This window comes from Fulmarus glacialis, unplaced genomic scaffold (genome assembly GCF_000690835.1).
Source record: "Fulmarus glacialis isolate BGI_N327 unplaced genomic scaffold, ASM69083v1 scaffold15835, whole genome shotgun sequence".
Taxonomy (NCBI): domain Eukaryota; kingdom Metazoa; phylum Chordata; class Aves; order Procellariiformes; family Procellariidae; genus Fulmarus; species Fulmarus glacialis.
In genome coordinates, this window is record NW_009212454.1 from 1 (window position 1) to 18911 (window position 18911).

At 38.4% G+C, this 18911-nt stretch overlaps 1 protein-coding gene across 1 annotated transcript in view; it reads left to right on the forward strand.

Moving 5' to 3' along the window:
- Positions 1-394: 394 nt before the first annotated feature.
- Positions 395-18911, forward strand: part of TUBGCP3 (tubulin, gamma complex associated protein 3) — a gene marked incomplete at its 5' end in the record, with an annotated part of 19853 nt that continues 1336 nt past the window's right edge. Inside the window, 13 exons of the mRNA XM_009577890.1 lie at positions 395-445; positions 1483-1615; positions 2983-3149; positions 4928-5038; positions 5436-5544; positions 9318-9507; positions 10811-10946; positions 11746-11814; positions 13113-13248; positions 15911-15999; positions 16134-16265; positions 16641-16781; positions 17367-17483. Coding sequence (XP_009576185.1) covers positions 395-445; positions 1483-1615; positions 2983-3149; positions 4928-5038; positions 5436-5544; positions 9318-9507; positions 10811-10946; positions 11746-11814; positions 13113-13248; positions 15911-15999; positions 16134-16265; positions 16641-16781; positions 17367-17483 — 1581 coding nt within the window. The remainder of the gene's footprint in view (positions 446-1482; positions 1616-2982; positions 3150-4927; positions 5039-5435; positions 5545-9317; positions 9508-10810; positions 10947-11745; positions 11815-13112; positions 13249-15910; positions 16000-16133; positions 16266-16640; positions 16782-17366; positions 17484-18911) is intronic.

An 18911-nucleotide genomic window follows, 5' to 3' on the forward strand; every position in this document is an offset into this window, starting at 1 on the left:
TTATCCCAGAGGTGAGCTTGGTGACTTGTCAATTTTATTTTAAAAAGTGATGGAAAAAATCTACTTTTTTTGAAAGACGCTTTCTTTGCAAAACTGTGCATTTCAGTTGCTTGAAAACATGTAGAAAATTGTGTCTTGGAATTGAGAGCATGCTGCATTCTTGTATTCAGGAGATCATACAGGCTGCCAGCTTAGGAGTTGTTAGCTGCAGTTCTAGTTAACAGTTCAGGCATAGTAGTACATAACAAGAATCTCATCAAAGGGTTCTGTACTGTCTTTCTCTATATAACTTTATGTTATGTCTTCAGAGCTTCCCCCAAACATGTTTTTTCCTCGGAAAGAGTTGTCCTGAGTGTATACTATTCTGTAAGCTTTTCAGGTCTTTTCCTTGCAGACTGTTTTCACATTGCCAGCCCCTTTAAAAATGCACTTCCATGATGAAGATGTAAGTGCATAATCTCTTCCCTAAAGACAAAGGGCGGTTCTTGCTCGTATATCTCTCTTATCGTTGCCAATTTCCATCTTTTTCCAAGATGAGTTCAAAACAAAAAAACAAACAAACAAAAAAAACCATGGACCCAGGAGCATTCAGGAGCTAATGAATTTAACTGGCTTTAAGGCTGAGCTTAATGTGGATGGCACTAGACTTAAGTTTAACTGATACATTGTATTTGGCAAAAAATGTGCTAGCCGTGGAAGCACGGAGTGGATTTGTTGTGGCATACAGGAAGAAACAGAGCATCTTTTCTGTATCTGCTTGGACTGCTCTAGGAACTTGCTTCTATATTCTTAAGTTGTGTTCTTATCCTGCTTACTCCATCTGTACTTGTATGAGATGTGCATTTGCATTTCAGATGCAAATATTTGGCTTTCATTTTCCATGGTGTTGGAAGGTTCTTGGTAGTCACATTGTGACAGATTTTTCTTATTGTAGCTTTTAATGTTTTTTTCAATGGTATCAATTCCTTAATCTCGCTGTATACCTAACTGATGGCTTCTGGAGGAAGACATTGAACAGAATTTGTCCCATGTTGAACTAAAATAAGCAGGCTGTGCAGTAATAAAAATTTTACCTGCTACACCCTTTCCTTTCCTTTAGATGTTTTTCTTTACTCTTTTCTGAGCATCTCTTTGGCCAATACTTGCTGTCTTTCAGGATCTCTGCTCTCTTTTTCTTTGCTCTTCTCTCCTTTTGTGACTATCTATCACCTTGCTTTCTTTAACTTTCTTGGCCTTTGTGCTCTGTCTGCCCTGTTACACTTCTACTTGTCTCTGTCCTTTTACCTGCGCATGATTCTCTGTTTCCTCTTGTGTGGCTCTCGGGTTTTGGCCCAATGATTTAATGAGAGAACATATAATACTGGGTATTTCAAGTGTATTACTAAAAAGCAAACTTCAGAACAAAAACTGTGAAATATCAGTTCTGCTTCAGTTTTGCCAGTTTTGTTCCTTGATATGTCTTTCTGTTTCTAATTTGATCAGTTGCAATTGGAAGATGATCAGGGCGTGAATTTGGGACTTGAGAGCAGTTTAACTCTTCGACGTCTTCTAGTCTGGACATACGATCCTAAAATAAGGTTAAAGACCCTTGCAGCACTTGTTGATCACTGTCAAGGTGTGTTTAACATGAATTTAGTATTTATGGGGAAGTTAAGTAACTTTGAGTGGTTGTGCGTGCCAAAGGCGGATATCAATATTATTACTGTTATGTTTTTTTAGAAAATTTTAAGTAGCTAATCCAGAGGATTCTCTCTCTTTTAGTTAAAGCAAAAAACTGACGAATTGTAGTTCTGTTTTGATACACTTATGTTTTTTTATTTTGTTGGTTTTTTTTTAAACTAGAACATGCTTGAGAAATCCTTCAAATTTTATGCACACACTTTTCGTGCTGTTTTCAATTATTCAATTTGAGTCATAGAATCATAGAATGTTACACTGCAAAAACCCACTAATACATTATGAAATGGTTGGTTTAGTCTCTTCATTAGGTATGAGCATTATGCTCTTCCTCTATATATGATGGCATATAGGAGTCATTTGCAACTTGTCTGCAGATTCATGTGAAACAACGAAACTTTACAAATCTGCATATAGTGCATGGCTGTATTGACAATCCATGCTGAGGAGAAAATGCTGAGGAGTGGTGTTGGAGTTGACCAAAACTTTGGCCAGTAACTGACCCATAGGCTATGCTTTTCCCTAAGGCTACTTCAGCTTTGCTGTCTTTGAAAATAAATGGAGATTGTGGCCCTTTGGAAAGAGCATCTTAACCAAAAAAGCTTACATCTGTTTTACCTTGATTATTGGAATTGGTAACAATTTTGGAAAAAAAAGTGGGCTTTACTTTTAAGACATTCAGGAAAATTTTGAATGCTACAGACTGTGCTGCAAGGAACCTTTAGGCTGTGCAGCATAACAGCAAAACAAGTACTAGTTCTACTTTTTTTTTTTTTTTTTTTTTTGACAGCCTCTTACCTTTCAATTGCAAGAAGACAGGACATATTGCCTAAAGGAGCTATGGGGGGAACTGTAACCAAGAAGCAGGAAAGATGTGTTTGTGTGTATGTATTCACACAGAACATCTGGGAGAGAGTCAAGTACAGGAGAGAAGGAAAACATACTAAGGCTCCTTTAATGCTATTCTAGTGGGGATGGTTGTGAACAAAAGCATAAAGTCAACCTTTGTGTGTGACCTGACGCCTTGAAATTTGCATTCCTTCAAGCTATCATAAAGTAGACAGAATACGGTGTCAGAGAACTGTGCTTAATGCTTCAGTGAGATTAATGATTCATGCCTTAAAACCTAGGAATTCACTGTCAATGTAAAAAAAAAAACAAACAACTTTTGCTACATTTTAGAATTGCTGTCCAGCAAGCTCTGGGTGACATATGACTAGCTAAAATCAATGGCTGCTGAATTCAAGTTTGGTATATGTATTTTTCTGTCATACATTTCTGTTCCTCTCCCCTATAATCTTACAGGGAGAAAAGGTGGTGAACTAGCCTCAGCAGTTCATGCCTATACTAAAACAGGAGATCCCTACATGAGATCTCTGGTTCAGCACATTCTTGGCCTAGTATCCCATCCTGTACTGAATTTCCTTTACCGCTGGATTTATGATGGAGAGCTGGAGGATACATACCATGAGGTAATGCAGGTGATACAATAAATATTTTATCTCTGTTCGTTTGCTTTGTGAGAGTGTAATCTGTGGGAAGCTTAGTGGAGAATTTGAAAAGTAGACTGTGATGGAAACATATAACATATGGGTAAGTAATATATACGGTGACAACATGAAATGTGACTCTCTTCATGGATTCAGTCAGTGCGATGTCTGGAGGTTGCAATGCAGTATACTGTCGTCAGTGAATCATATCCTGGGTCTGTTTAGTAGAGGCAGAATGATGGACTAAAAATAGATGCTTGCTTCTGAAGAGAGACAAAGTCATCCCTGTATCTTTTCTTGCTTAGTGTAACAATAATAATCTATGCCAAGTTCTTTGTAGCTGTTTAAAATGCAAGCCTTGTATTTGGAATAAAGTTCAGAATAATCTACTCTGACTACCTACGGTTATCCTCAGCTTCATAAATAACTTTGGTTTGTCAAATTGGGTAGAAGAGGTTTACGGTTCCTCTAGAGTTCCTCTAGAAACTCTACAGAGTTATTTGTTCTGACTTCTGTAACAGCAAGTTCTAGTAACTGTCCTTTTTCTTATTAGAAATATTTTTATGCCTTTTTAAGCTCTCCCAACTCTTTTTCCTGTCTCCAATCAGTACAGTCTTGTTAAAGTGACATTTTTTTGGTTCCAAGAAGCCAAAGAGTAATTTTTAAAAATGAATTGAGCACTTCTGAGACACATCTCAACTTCACTTGAGTGTAAAATATGCTGTCTGATTTCTGAAACTGTCCATCTGAGTCAAAATGAAAATGAGTACAAATATCACCCACAGCTGATCTTTAAGGTCAGCGTTAGGAGACTTGTGTGAAATGTCTATGAGTCTTTATGGCTAGAAGTGTACTTCTACTACAGCTACTCCTGAGACGTGAGGTGTTGTCTTTTTTGTTTTTTATATCATTCATTAGCTTTCAACTCTTTGTTTAAAAATTTACACATTCACTGTAAGAGTGTTCTTAATACTGAAAGTCACTGTTGGATGTGGTGTACTGAAAGCTACAATTTTCATACCTTAGACACGGTTTTTGAACAAAGACAATTGTCCATTCTTGGTGGAAATGGTATTTGGAGGCACTGAAAGAAGTTCTTGTCCAAAAAATGAATATCTTGTTTGACAGGATGAGGACAGAATCCATCTGCAAGTCATTTTAACAAAACTAATTATGTAGTTTTATTTTCTTACAAATGAAAGTATTCTCTTGCGTGGAATTGAGAGACCTTAGCATTTGATCACCAGTTCAGTCACAGGATTTGTTGGTTTTGTGGTGGGTTTTTTTTTCTGCAATTCTGCATCTGTTAAAATAGGAGGAAATTCAAAGGGGCTTGAGTAAAAATAGAACCAGTAAAATAAAAGCATATTATACTTATATTCTGAACTTTGTCTCCTACCCTAACTGTATAACTAATTGCCGGAAAATGCTATACGCCTTGTATTTCATAGTGGATGTTTTACAGATAGTACACTTTACCCTGAGGTAGTCAAGGTTTCATAATGTACAGAGGAGATTAAATTATGTGAGCTGTTCTTTAACTGTTTTCTTCAGAGTTCATATTGGTCAACATACAATTTACATATCAATTGCCAGGACAAGTCTGCATGTTAGCTGTGAAAAAAAATTTTTTTTTTTTTGTTTTTTTACTTAAAAGAATAACTCAGAATATTTTTACAGTTCTCTGAATACAGAAATGAAACACTAGGGGAGAGAGTTTACATTCATCTTTTGGTTTTAATATTTATTTCAATCTACAGTTTTTTGTAGCTTCAGATCCTACAGTTAAAACTGATCGGTTGTGGCATGACAAATACACTTTGAGAAAATCAATGATCCCTTCTTTTATTACAATGGAGCAATCAAAAAAGGTATGAATTCAAAAGTTAATCTTCTGATGATTTGTTTGCCCTATGCTGCTGTTTAGATTTCCATTAAGAAAATAGAGGCCAAATTTAACAGTAAATAATCGTCTTAAGAATTTTAGAATTGTTTGCTGAGGAAGACTATAAGATGGTTTCTCCTTTCCATTCTCTAACTGATAAACTTTGTTTAAGGAGATCTCAAGGGAGAAAAAGAAGTTTGTTTAAAACTTTTTTGTGTTAGCATTGAAGTTCTGGATTGCTGTGGTTAGGATTGTGAAGCTAAGCGCACAGAAAGATGACAAAATACCCTGTTGTCCTGGTGGCTGTACGTGGCTTTTTTGTTGTGGGTTTTTTTTTTCCTTATATGCAAATCATTAAAAAAAAAAAATCCTTTTTTCTTCAGGTACTCCTAATAGGAAAATCCATAAACTTCTTGCATCAAGTTTGTCATGATCAAACTCCATCCACAAAGATGATTGCTGTGGCAAAATCTGCAGAGTCTTCAAAAGATGGTAGTGTATCAAGAAGTTAGTCAACTTCTTCCTTTTGAACTGAGCTCTGTACAATATGTGGTTTAGACTGTAAACTGACATTTTGGATAGTGGGGTGGAAAGGAGTACAAAAGTTGCATCTGCCCTAAAATATAGGTATTTTAATGGATACTTGCATTTTGCAACAGATGTAGGAAGATGCATATGTGTAATTTTCTTTTCTTAATTTGATAGGTTTGCTGGATGGTTCTTAATGTACTGGATTTCTGAATGAAACCATTCAGAAACCAGTCTGCCTTCAGCTGACTTTTGTTGAGGGGGCTGGGGTGGGGGCAGGGATATTCTCGAGTGCTGCAGTAAGAATTTAGCACTTGTGACTTCTCATCAAATATACTTCATCATACAATTCCATAATAATACTGAATTAATTCTGTGATTAAAAAATAATAAATAATCCGTTAGTTGTAAATAAGAGAATAAGCAGTAAAAACAGGCAGGACAGAAGCCTTTCTGTAAATGTACTCTACCACTATAATATGTCCGAAGTGAGTATGTGGAAGATTAGTAAAATTCTTCTTGAAGATTACTTAAAATTGGGGTTGCCAGTTGCTGAACATTAAACCAAAACTTAACTGTCAGGATTCCTTCAAGTTATTTCTTTCTATTCAGAAGAGATTTCAGTTTTAATGAATGAGAACTTATATACCATTTGCAGTTATTCTTTGGTGGCATATTCTTTGCAGTGAAGTTAACATTGTTATGATGAAAGATAGCAAATAATAAACATCTAAAACAAGGAGACTTTATGTGTAAATACTAAGCAAAGAAGGTAAGGTAATGCATAGGATGCTGCTGCGTCTGGGAGAAAGGACAACTTGCTCTCGCCTGGTGAAGGTTATATTTTACTGCTATAACTTCTTTTTATAACTTGTTTAATATACCAAAGAGAGTCTAATTGTTAAGATGTAGATCACTGGGATAATTTCTCTGATTCTATTTTGTACATAATTTCTAGAAGCATAATGATGTCCTACTAGCATATCTAGCTTTTGCCAAGAGAAGAATTATCTAAACATTTGTTTTCTGTCAAGTTTTTTACTTAGTTTTCTAAGAACATCCTTCTTTGCACTTTTTGACATCTTGTACAGTATCTTTATTGTTATTCCTGCTACAATCCCCTGTCAGGCAAGATGACCAACTTCTACGCTGTTCTTCATTTCTGACTTCCTGTTTAATACATGTTCAAAGAGTTTTTTACATCACAATCACTTCAGCATCAAAAGGAAACTGGAGAAACACAAGTGATAAGGTTCCACAGCAAATTAAAGAAGAACAGTAAAAAAGGAAGATAAAGTGATCCCAGCTCCAACCTCTGGCTGTCCACAGTTTGGGAACTTCTGAACCAGGAATGACATGAGACCACTACATTCAATAGCAACTCATGGGCCTGTCTGTCAGTGCTTTTTGCCTGATCCTTTCTTGACCCATTTCTGGCTTTTCATTATTTCCGGAGATAATTTAGCACAGCTTTAAAAACTTGTGCCTAGGCCTCTTTTTTGTTGATGTAAGCAACCTTTTTAGTAGTTTTGCATGTCAGACAGGGATGGTGCATTGCCTATGCTGGTGTGCATGTATGCAGAGATAGTGCGTTACAGCTACACATGTAAACTTGAATTTTCCAGTCTCAGAGGTGAAGGGCTGTGGCCATGTCACTTCCCTCAAGACAAGGAGCAGTACTAAGGAGAGGGAAAAGGCTTTTTTTCTGCTTGGGATAACAAAAAGTTGAGACTGGTCCGTGTGTCCTCAGCCATAGGTACTGCCTTACACATGCTTACCCCTATTTGAGTGGAGGCAGAACCAGCATGTGTGACTTGGTAGGCTTGCCATAGGCAAACTAGGCAATTGCCTGCTGCCTGTTGGCTTTCCCTGTGCCTCGAGCCAGTCCTAGGCCCAACCTTTGTGTCCAGTCACTGAAGGTATTAGCTCATAACTCTTTTTGGGTTGGCTTGTTCCCTCTTTTGCTTTGCCCGTTAGGCTTGCAGCATCTTGTGGAAAGACTCTTGCAAGAACAGATCATTGGGGTGTTGTAACTTACTGTGTTCTATCCGTGAAACTCCTCTTTTAGCTTTTTTTCTTTTCTGGAAGGCCTTCCTTCTTCCTCCAAAGCCAGCAGTGAAGCCATGTAGCAGATCAGATGGCTGGTACCACTATACATGCAAGCAGCCACACTTGAACCCATCTTTTGAAGGTAGCAGTTAAGAGGACAGGATCTGCTGACAGGGAAAGACTAGATGAAAGTCAGAATTGTTTGGACGTTCCAGTGAGACAAATGCATTTGCATGAACTGATGTTTTTCCCTTTTTCCCAGCAATGGGAACACTGCTACATGCTTCCTTACTTGAGCAATGCAAGAATTGCTTTGTCAGATCACAGCAGATCTCTACCTTGACCAGAGTGAGCAGAGACCTTGGTGAGCTGTCTCTCCTGGTTTGCTGTCAGTGACTGAAAAGAGCACTTTGAGGATTCCTTACTATAGGCTGTATTAATTCTCACATCTCTTAAGCTTGATGCGTGTTACTTGACTAAGTAGTATGCTTCTAGTGTAGGGATTTTGAGCACAGCAATGTATTATACAATCTCTTGTAATCTCTTTGACATCTCTGCATATGCTTGCACTTTTGGGGTCTTATGGAGAGCTTCGCAGGTTGCTGAATGAGAGTTTGGAAACCTCAGGGAATGTCATTGAACCAGACATTGTGAGGTTTCTCTCATTAAAGTGTGACTTCTTTTATTAGAACCGCTGTTTATTTCTTCAATTTAAAAGCATTTTATTAATTGAGGCTGAATCTCATCAGAACAACATGAAACTTGGTTTTAATTTTTCCTGTCTGCAGTACAGGTTGAAACTAATCCTGGAGCAGGCAGTGCACTGTTTTACAGTCTTAATTTAGTACCTGGATCTTCATTTTTTTACCTTTAGAGCAATAGTTGTGTAATTTAAAATTTTTGAATGTGGGAGTAGAGTATATCCTTTAATGCTGAGGAAGGTCTGAATCTTATGATAGTTGGCAGTCCAGTATTTGGAGTTTGGCTCCATGCTGCCTGAAGAGGCCACACTTCTTGCTATCTTGTAACAGCCTTATTGCAGTCCATTTCTTACTAAGGTTGTAGTTGTAGAAAAGAGTGAAATACGCTTCCTACTAAAGGGCTGTGTCCTACTTTCTGCCCCAAGTTGCCATGCATTAACGGTGGAGAAGAAAACATCAGATTGCTGGCTGTCCTGCAGGTGATGCAAGCATATTCCCTCCTCTCTCATTCTGATTTATATGTGGGAACTTTTTTCTGTTGGATGTTCTGATGGATCCTTTGATTTCTTTTTTTCTTCCCCCCTTCCCCCCCCCCCGAAGTGACTTCTGATTTAGATCCCCCCAACAAAGCTTTTCCCTAACTCTGACCTTTTAGATCTCCTTCAAATTATTTGATTCTGTAAACTGCAGTATTTTGGCAAGCTAAAAAAATAAATAAATAAAAAAAAATAATCACTTTCTGTGTAAAAGTGATGAAATAATATGAGCTCTTATTGGAAAGTACAATCTGGGCACAGATTAAAAGTAATAGTGTTGAAGTATGGGCTGCTTTAGACTTGCTTTCACTTTGGCTATGCCAAATGTATAATGTAGTGGATCAGAATAAATAGCAATTTCTCTGCTTGTATGTTTCAATTCCAAAGCCTGTTTGCCTCAGTTTTGGAAAAAAACTAATTTAATTTTAACTTTTTTCTTTTTTTTTTTTAGCTGCTGATTTGTTCACAGATTTGGAAAATGCATTTCAAGAGAAAATTGATGCAGCTTATTTTGAGACCAGCAAATACCTGCTGGATGTGCTCAATAAGAAGTACAATTTACTGGAACACATGCAGGCCATGAGGCGCTACTTACTACTTGGTCAAGGAGACTTTATCAGGCATTTAATGGACTTGCTCAAGTAAGAGAGTAGGAAGGGTAATTATGTTGAATTTCTGATGCTTGCAAATGAGCATGATCAGCACAGAAGCTGTTTTGCTTTTGGAAGAGGACCCATTAACTATCTTATTACTCAAAGGTTTAATAGAGCAACTTTTAAATTCTATTTTTGATTTAATTTCTTTGACCCTAAGGCTTAAACTTTGTTCTTCCTTTTTCGTAGGAAGTATATACCGTACCATTTCACAGTATCTTGAAAAGTTGCACTAATATAGATACCTTTGCACTTGAGCCTGTGACAGCCTCAAGGATGTTAGCACTTCTCTCGCTCCTGTCAGCAAATTTAAGCAGAGAAGTTCTCTTGCTCTTGATGCCACTAGTTAGCATTGCTGTGAATGTTACGCTTTTATGTTTTGGAGGTGTTTCGTCCAAAACATTGTGTCAAAACCCCTCGATGCATTTTTAAAAATTTAATTGATGCCTCACCAGCCTCTGTTTTAAGCACTCAGGTGCACCCACAAGTATCTGTTTCAGTTCTTAAAGTGTATTTGCAAGCTCACTGCTTTTACATGCTGGTGCTACTGATGAAACTTAGTCTACTAAAAACGTCCTTCACAAAGTTTTCCTTTGGTCTAGAAGGCAGGCTTTGTAATAGAGCTTCCATTAACTTGTTTATAAATCAAAACCAACACTGTCTGGTGATGATTTGTACATGACCATGCTTTTTAAAGTGAAAATTAGTGTGAAGCAGAGTAAGGCTGGTTTGTGGAATCAGTATTACATTTGAGGCAGAAGTAGTGAGGGGCTTTCCGGTACTGATCATGAGGGAGAGGAGTAGTGCAAGGTGCTTGTTACTTGCATGTTGCAACTCTTTGGAAAGTTTAAGTTTAAGGTGGGTTTGTGTGCTTCTGCCAGCACTTCTAAGCCTGTGAGATGGCTGTCAGTAAGTTTCTTAAAACTGAAATTAAATTATTGGTTTGATTTGTTAATGATGTAATCTGCCTCATTTTAGATATGAATGCAACTAAAATTACAAAACAGTTATGCTATCCAGCAATTTCAAATTACTGGCGTTAAATGAGGATAAAGTTACTCCTCATGCTGATGTTCAGCTGTATAACTGCATATGAATAAACATATTCTGCTCATGTTCCGCTGAAATATTTTGCTTATTGATTTTCTTCATGGTTAAGACTGAAAAAGTAATACAAGAGGTTTTGAAAGTCTGTCAGAAAAGTGTTTCACTGTGTGCTGCAGTTACTACCAAATTGCTGCTGCAGAATGTCTCAGTAATATGCCATGACTGTTTGTTTCATAACCACCAGGCCAGAGCTTGCACGACCAGCTACGACCTTATATCAGCATAATCTAACTGGAATCCTTGAAACAGCGGTGAGGGCAACTAATGCCCAGTTTGATAATCCTGAGATTCTCAAACGATTGGATGTTCGACTTCTGGAGGTCTGTTGCATCATGGTGACTTTGACCTGAAACATACCTTTTTTTGTGTGTGTGTACATGCGGACATCTATATGAAACAAAATTTTCATATGTGTATATAGTAAATATATTCCCCCCTTTTCCACTGAGGTCTACTTTGAATTATCTAAACCTCATTTAATAGCTCTTCTCTTCTTTTCCCCTTTCCTGCCTATTATCTATTTGTATTTCAAGCTGTGGGTTTACAGCTATTTCATTGACAATACGAAGTTGAGTATTTGGGGTCTAATAGTAATTGATGCTGGTGGCCCTGATTTGAGGTTCAGCAAGCAGCTCCTACTGCTGTTGCTCTTACAAGAATCTGGGAGATGATCTCTTTGTCGCTAGTAGTTACAAAGAGTGAAGCAACAAAAGTGCGTTTCATGAAGGAGACCTCTGGTAAGAAACTTGAGTTAATGAGAAAGCTCCAGTCCCAGAGGTGGGAGTTAACTGATGTACTGTAGCATCTGAAATAAGTCTATACCTTAGGCTGAGTCCTGCCTAGGAAGTTTTTCCTTCCCTTCATTTCCTTTACTAGCTCCAATGGAAAAACACTGACATTACAAACATCAGCATTTGGGTGAGATGAATCCCACCCTTGTGTCAAACTTCGGTTCATTTTTGCTTAATCTACTACTTTCGACAGGGAACTCCTGTATCTATAGATGTGGATGCTTGCTTTTTCATAGGCTGCGGAGAATGGAAGAGTAACCAAGAGTTTGCTCTTCAGCACTAGTGTGCTCTGGTTATACATTGAAAGTAGCATATCTTTTTAATGCAGGTATCTCCTGGGGACACTGGATGGGATGTCTTCAGCTTGGACTATCATGTTGATGGGCCAATAGCAACGGTAATGTTATATACTGCTGGCTGTGAACATGTCTCAGATACTGAAATCAATTGCTAAATTTTTTTTTTAATTGAAGTAACCTTTTTTATTCTGGAGTGTAAGATCAGAGAGACCTCTTTTTTTTTTTTTTTTTTTTTTTTTTTTTTTTTGGCATCTTGGATATCTTGGATACATCCACTGTATAAACGGTTGAGCCAAAATCTCAATTCTTATAAATTAACCGTGAGTGCTAAAAAGCTACATTTAAAACAATCATTACTGAAAATCAGTAATTCATTTGTTCCAGCAGAGATTTTAGCAAGTACTTAATAAATGGAGTGCTCCTCTTCTTCCATTATAACTAGGCTGTAGCTGCTAATTTGGGATAATTTGCAAGGAACTGAAGAATGTATTTGAGGAGAACCTACTTGTAGTATCTAAATGAAATTTGATAGATAGTGTTCATTAGAACTACTGAGAAAATAGCTGCACTATTGATCAGACTGCATTTAGCCTCTAAAGAACTTCTAAAGAACTTCCTTTTTTTTTTTTTTTTTTTTAAAAAAACCAGGACATCAAAATGTGAGTCTGACCAGCAGAAGGAATTTTCGTGTAGTTTGAAAAGAGCGAAATGTTTAGGCTTTGTCTTGTTCACCCCTTCTTACACTTCCTCCCATTTGGGATTGGAAGTGCTCAAAACCTCCCAAGAAATTATTCCGTCCTACATGTGGGTCCAAGCTTTTTCAGTTGGCGTGTTGGTAGGACGACGAATACAGTTGTACTTTCTCAGCCTATAATGAGTTGGAACTGGCAAAAGCATCAGAGCAGTACTTAGGATTTAAAAAAAAAAAAAAATCAAGAAAACAAAACAACCTTTTTATTTAAATTTTTTTAAATATGGAAAAGATGCCTATGTGGAGGACTCGTGTTGAAAAGCATATAAGCTTCAGTGCGTTCCTACTTCATTGTCTTCAGTCTTCTCAAGGATATGATGTGGAAAAATTGATGATGTGGGAATCCTTTTAGTGTTAAAATGCAAAAAATAAAATGATGGTGCTGTTGAAGTGCACTCTGGACCAGAGGAGGTGCTTAGCTCTGCCCTCAGCAGTGCCCTGTGCCTACTTGAGTGTTAGGTAACTTAGTTCAGCCCTTGAGGGAGAGTCTTCCCAAAAGCTCTGGCGTTTCCAGGGATTTTGTTTAGACAATATTTACCAGTAAACTGCATGGGTCGGAATAGATGGACTGTGAAGAGGTTCTTGGTCCTTCAGAACACATGACATGTCTATTAAATTTGTACTGATACTTTGTTTGTTTTGTAGGTATTTACACGTGAGTGCATGAGCCACTATCTAAGAGTATTTAATTTCCTTTGGAGAGCGAAGCGAATGGAGTATATTCTTACTGATATATGGAAGGGGCACATGTGCAATGCAAAGCTTCTGAAAAGTATACCAGGTGAGAGAAGTCCAAATGGATGACATACTTGCAAACTGGCTTTAGATGACTGCATCTTATTTTAAACTGTATGTTAAGAGGGGGGAAAAAGGTCTGTTGGAACAGATGAGTTTTATATTTTGCTGCTCCTCTTGACTGACTGTTTAATGATAGATGATGATGAAGATAAAGTAACATTATTCTAACTGGAAGTTTCCTGTTTGTTTTACTTAATCCTTGGTTGTGAGTTTTTGTAGCAGTGAGCAAATGAAACATCCCATGTCTCTGGAAAGAGACTGTTACTCTTCCATCCCTTTTTACTCATCTTCGTTGATGGCTTCCTATCTGTTACCCTGTGTCTCCCTCTTTCTTGTGCTGGAATTAGTAAGTCTCACACATGCACGCTTCTAAACTTACTAGTTTTACCTTCACTCATTCCCTGTGCTTTTGTTTACCCTGTGCCTCTTAGAAGAGGCAAAGATAAGAGAAACAGGTGTTTGAGAAGAAATAGGAAAGCTCTTAAGTGTAGTGGTTCTGGTGTATGTTTAATGAACGGGGATTTTTTGATCCTACTTCTCGGCTGAGAATATAGTCATATTTGTGAGCATCTGTACTGGCTCAATCTTGACTTTTTTTACCTAGCTACATTTCTCCGAGTAAAAAATACCTATTGAGGGTTACACTTTTTTTTGTGGCATAGTAATATTTACAAAAATATATTTATGTTTTGATAATTAGGAACTGTTTGGTGGGTGGGAGTGGACACCTTGGCCTCAGAAGGTTGCTGGGAAACAAGATCTTGTAAAGTCTGCTCCAATGCACAAGGCTGATCTCTGGAACTGTGTGGGATGACTAGGTTCCCTTTCTGTTTCTGTGAGATAGAATTTAGTTTACTGTCATTTCCGTGTCCCAAATAAGTGCTTGTTTGACTCAAAACTAGTAGTCTATTTGTGGTTTTGTTTTCTGTTCCCTTTGAGACTACGGTGTAGTTAACAGATTTTATTCTCATCGCCTGAGGGTCTTCAGGCTGGAGCTGTCTGCCATTGCTAGGGTTTTGTTTGCTCTTTTGTTCTCAGAAGGAAGTTTGGGTTTTCTTCCTTTTTTTCCTCCCCCCCTCCTTCCTTGGGAGGCCTTTCTTATGCTTCGCTATGGAGCAATCTTCTGAAAGTAAAAGCTCAGTTGCTTGTCACCTTTAGGTTTGGCTATGTTTTAAGTAATGCAGACATCTAAAAAGCCGGCCAAGCTTTTATAGCTATTGTTGGCAGAAGGAGCTGAGTGTTGTAGTTCTCAGTTTGTGCCTCTGACAAAGGCGAGTATGTGTACAAAGGCCTGTAGTGCCTTCTGCCTGGAGGGACAGGAGTCCTTCTTGCTCACTGGCATGCCTAAGTTGGAAGCTGCGAGTAGAATTTTTTCTGAAATACGTAGAGAGTCCACCCCAGCACTGATGTATGAAGAAGTAGTAGAACTTGCTTTTATTTTCTCTCTCTCCCTCCAAAACAGTACCTTGCCCTTCCAGTCACAGAGCACCAAATGGAAGACAGTAACTGATAGGAGCAAGCAGCTGCAGGGTCTTTTGTTTTTCTACTACAAATAGGTAGCATTGACTTTCAAGGATAACTTTATTCACAATTCCCAAAAAGTCTTAACAGCCAGGGATTTTAATGCTTTAAAGGAGTACTCCTAGTCAGTAGTATCAAGCTTAGTCTTTTCCTATCAGTAATTTGAAGAAGAAACACAGATGTATCCAACTCACCAATGTTGAGGAATTTCTATTGTTTAGCCAATGCTGGAGTTTTTTTTTCATTGATCCTATTTAAAGTAGATGCAACATAATGTGTTAGGGATAGTCTTCCTGCAAAGACATAAGAAATGGTGAACAGAGTAGCTTGTAATGTCTTTCAGATCATTGGATGGTTCTGTAACATCCCAAGATACGAAAATGTAGAATTCCTTTTGTAGTAGTCTCATAGCTTGTCTGCAGTGGCAAATTACATTGGCAGCTTTTTAGAAATTGCTTCCTCTGTCTGGATATCTGCCTGATTCCACAAGGCTGAGTATCTTCGTTCCAGAGAATTTTTGCAGTTGATGGTAATTTTGATAATACCCTTCCGCAACAGAGATACCTTCTCTTACAGGTGAGCAGCTGAGGCCATTAGTGACTTACCTGTGGGTGTCTGTGGTGGATCAGGGAATTGAGCCTGGACCACATGAGCCACAAATTCCCTACCCCTGTCACAACCACCCTCTCTTTTGGTCTTAGTGTAGCTAAGTAGTGCAAAATATGCTCTCTGTGGTTTGAAGGCTAACAGTAAGAGATGAGAGGCCCAGAAGCAACAGTAAATCTGTGGCCTCAGATTTTCAACCAAAAGAACGCATGGGACGTTTACTGTATTTTGGTCTCTTGGGACTGAGAAGGTCTTTTTCGCTTGGTGATACTCAGCAAGTTTCCAGCGCTGTCTGAGCACACAGTCGGTGTCATCTTTGGCTCACATTTTTTAGGAATTACTTGTGCAATGTTCTTTGCTCATCTGTTGCCAGCCAGTATTGCTGCTACCAACCAAGACTAGTGGCTGTTTTATGAAGTATTCATATTCAATTTGGTAGAAAAAGTTTACCAAGCTGGTTTGATGGCTGTGCCTGTCCTTGCGGTCTTTAACGTGCCATGTCTTTGGATTTTTTACAGAGCTTTCTGGGGTGCTGCATCAGTGTCACGTTCTGGCATCAGAAATGGTCCATTTCATTCATCAAATGCAGTATTACATTACATTTGAGGTATACTCTATCCACCCAATTAGTTGCTTAAAAATGAAGTACTTTTAATATTCTGTATGTGTTGTGTGTCTTAAATTTCAAAGAGCTTGTCATCTAGCAAATCAAAACAGCCCAATCCTGAATCATTGCTCCAGGTGCTTGAATGTTCGTGGGATGAACTCTGGAACAAGGTCCAACAAGCACAGGACTTGGATCACATCATTGCAGCTCATGAAGTTTTTCTAGACACAATCATAGCTCGGTGCTTGCTGGATAGCGATTCCAGGGTAAGTCTTCTCCTTTGCATTAAATTTTAGCTTTGTGATCTTGGCTTACGCGTTAGGAACCATCTTCGCTTATGTTATAGGAGCAAGGGGAAAAGTCATTTTTCTTTCTCTGATATAAGACCTTATTATGGTAGGCTCTGCACATACTCCCCACACACGGTGACAGATGCTGATTATAAAACTTGTCACTGTGTGGGCCAGTTGCTTTTGGTGCTAAGAAGCTGTGTGATCATGCAACAACTAAGGGCTTTGCAAAACAGTCTCTCCAGCTGTGTGTAAAAAGATTTAATTTACTCATGTTCTGAAGAGTGGTAGTAACTTAAAACTCTTTTGCCGTACAAACTTTCATCATTTTGTTGCTTAACTGTCTCACAGGTACTTCTCAACCAGCTTCGAGCTGTTTTTGATCAGATCATTGAGCTCCAGAATGCCCAAGATGCAATGTACAGAGCTGCTTTGGAGGAGCTGCAGCTGAGATTGCAATTTGAAGAGAGGAAAAAACAGCGTGAGCTTGAGGTACAGTAAGGATATTGCTAGAACATGAAAATTAATTGAGGCAGATATACTTGTCTTTTGATATACAGAGGATTTTAGATACCATGTAGAGGTACAGCAAAAATGAAAAATGTAGTTGGGACAAATGTAAAAGTCATCAGCAATAGCTAGTGAATTCAAACAAAACTGCTGAATGGTGTTTTTCATTTCTGTCTTGCCCAAAACTTCTAGGTGAATAGACTCTGCGGTGGGCTTTGGAGGATGAGAAGTTTAGGTCTGTTTTAGGTGAAGGAAACAGAAGAGGCTTTAATATTCTGAACGCTTTTGCAAAAAACGCCATAGCTCCATGCCTACCTCCCTACTGTCAGCTGTGGGACATGCAGTGCTGGTGTGAGATTTGGCTGCTTTGCTGACCTCAGATTTCTTTCATGTGCTGTACAACCACCAAAGGGACTGATAGTTTCAATACTAGAGGCTCCATGTTTGGCTTTTTATGGCAATGGTTGGTTTGTATAAACATGGTGGTTTAGCCGGGCAGAAGGTGGCCCGATTAGCAACTTTCGTCATGTTACGCTTGACCTCTTAACTCATTTGGTCTCTGTGTAGGGCAAGTGGGGTGTAACTGCATCAGAAGATGAAGAAGAGAGCAAGAGGATGAAGGAATTTCAAGACTCAATACCCAAAATGTGCTCACAGCTGCGAATACTCACTCACTTTTATCAGGTGCCCTAGATTATATTTTTTTAATATGGATGCTGAGCTTTGATATGTAGAAATCGATTTCAAATGTGGAGTAGGTGTAACTTCTGTATTCGTGTGTGCAGTTTGTGGATCTAGGTCTTCATTTTTTGCTTCTCTACTTAGGAGCCTGTATTCACTGTTCCTCAGTAGACAGCAGGTTTTGTGATCATGTATCTTTGTTTCCCTGACAAAGAGGAATAGTCTCTTCATGTAAGTCTTCTCCTTCCTCCAGTAATGGAAGTAGTAGCTATCTTCTGGTGTAATCTGAAAAAGAAAATAGAATTCCTTCTGCATTCCATTTCGTCTCACCATCTTTGCAAGTCATTGCTATTAAAGACTGCAGACAGCGTCCTTATTGAGGACCTAACACTTGATTTTAAGTGCACTGAGATGGGCAATGGGTAAGCTGCTTGCGGGAACGTGCATAGGCTATCTTCTTTGGGAATTATTCTGGCTTTGTCTTAATTCGTTATATCTGATTCTAAAGCTCCCGTTCCCCAGGAAAATCAGCTGTTAGATTTCAGGAAAAGCATCCAGAAAGTGATGAAAGGGAGGGACACAGCATTATGTGCCACAGCAGCCTTTCAGGATTAAACCTCAGGTCAACTGAAAACCAAAACCCTACCTCAACTCATCTCTTGACTTTGACTTTTTGAGGTAGTCTTGATGCCATGTAGCATACCTTTTAACTTCTCTTATTTATCACCTTCGGCATGCCTGAAGTTAGGGTTTTTTAATGATGTTGATACTGAGTTTGACTTAAAGCTGAAGGGCCTGATTTCTTCTATCTTGCTGTTGATATTTCTTGTATCTTTCTTTCTTATTTTTATATCCATAAATACACATTTAAACAAATATTAAACATGTAAGCATGCATTGTTTCCCTAGGTAAATGAATGAGGTTGAAGTGGTTTTGCTGGGTTGTTACCTGTACGTTCATTTTACCTTGTAAGAGTACAATTGGTTCTTTATAGCATTTATAGTTGTGACTTAGCACCTGTACAGCATGTGCAGAGCAATTCCCAGTCTGTCTCTCTGGTGGTTTGCACCAGATTCATTTCTATATTGTCTTTAGCTTTGCCAAGCTATAGCTACCCTGAATGAAGTGTTGCATTGTCAAAAGACTTCAGTTCACATGGAAGTTTGAATGAAAACAGAGTAGGGCACTCAGGTTATAAAATACCGGTGGCTTTTGTTGAAGGCTGAAGAGATCCTGAGCTCTGATGTGAGGACTTCAAATCTGGGAGAAATTTGCTCCTGGATCCAAATATTGCAGTTCTCCCTTCCAGAGAAAAATGGAGCCAAATTCTTTAAGAAGCATAGGCTGTGAATAGATTGTAGTTTGTGTGCTCTACAGGATTGCTCCAAGTTGAGAATGTAGCTTTTGCCTGCTTGGACTGTATTCCTGCT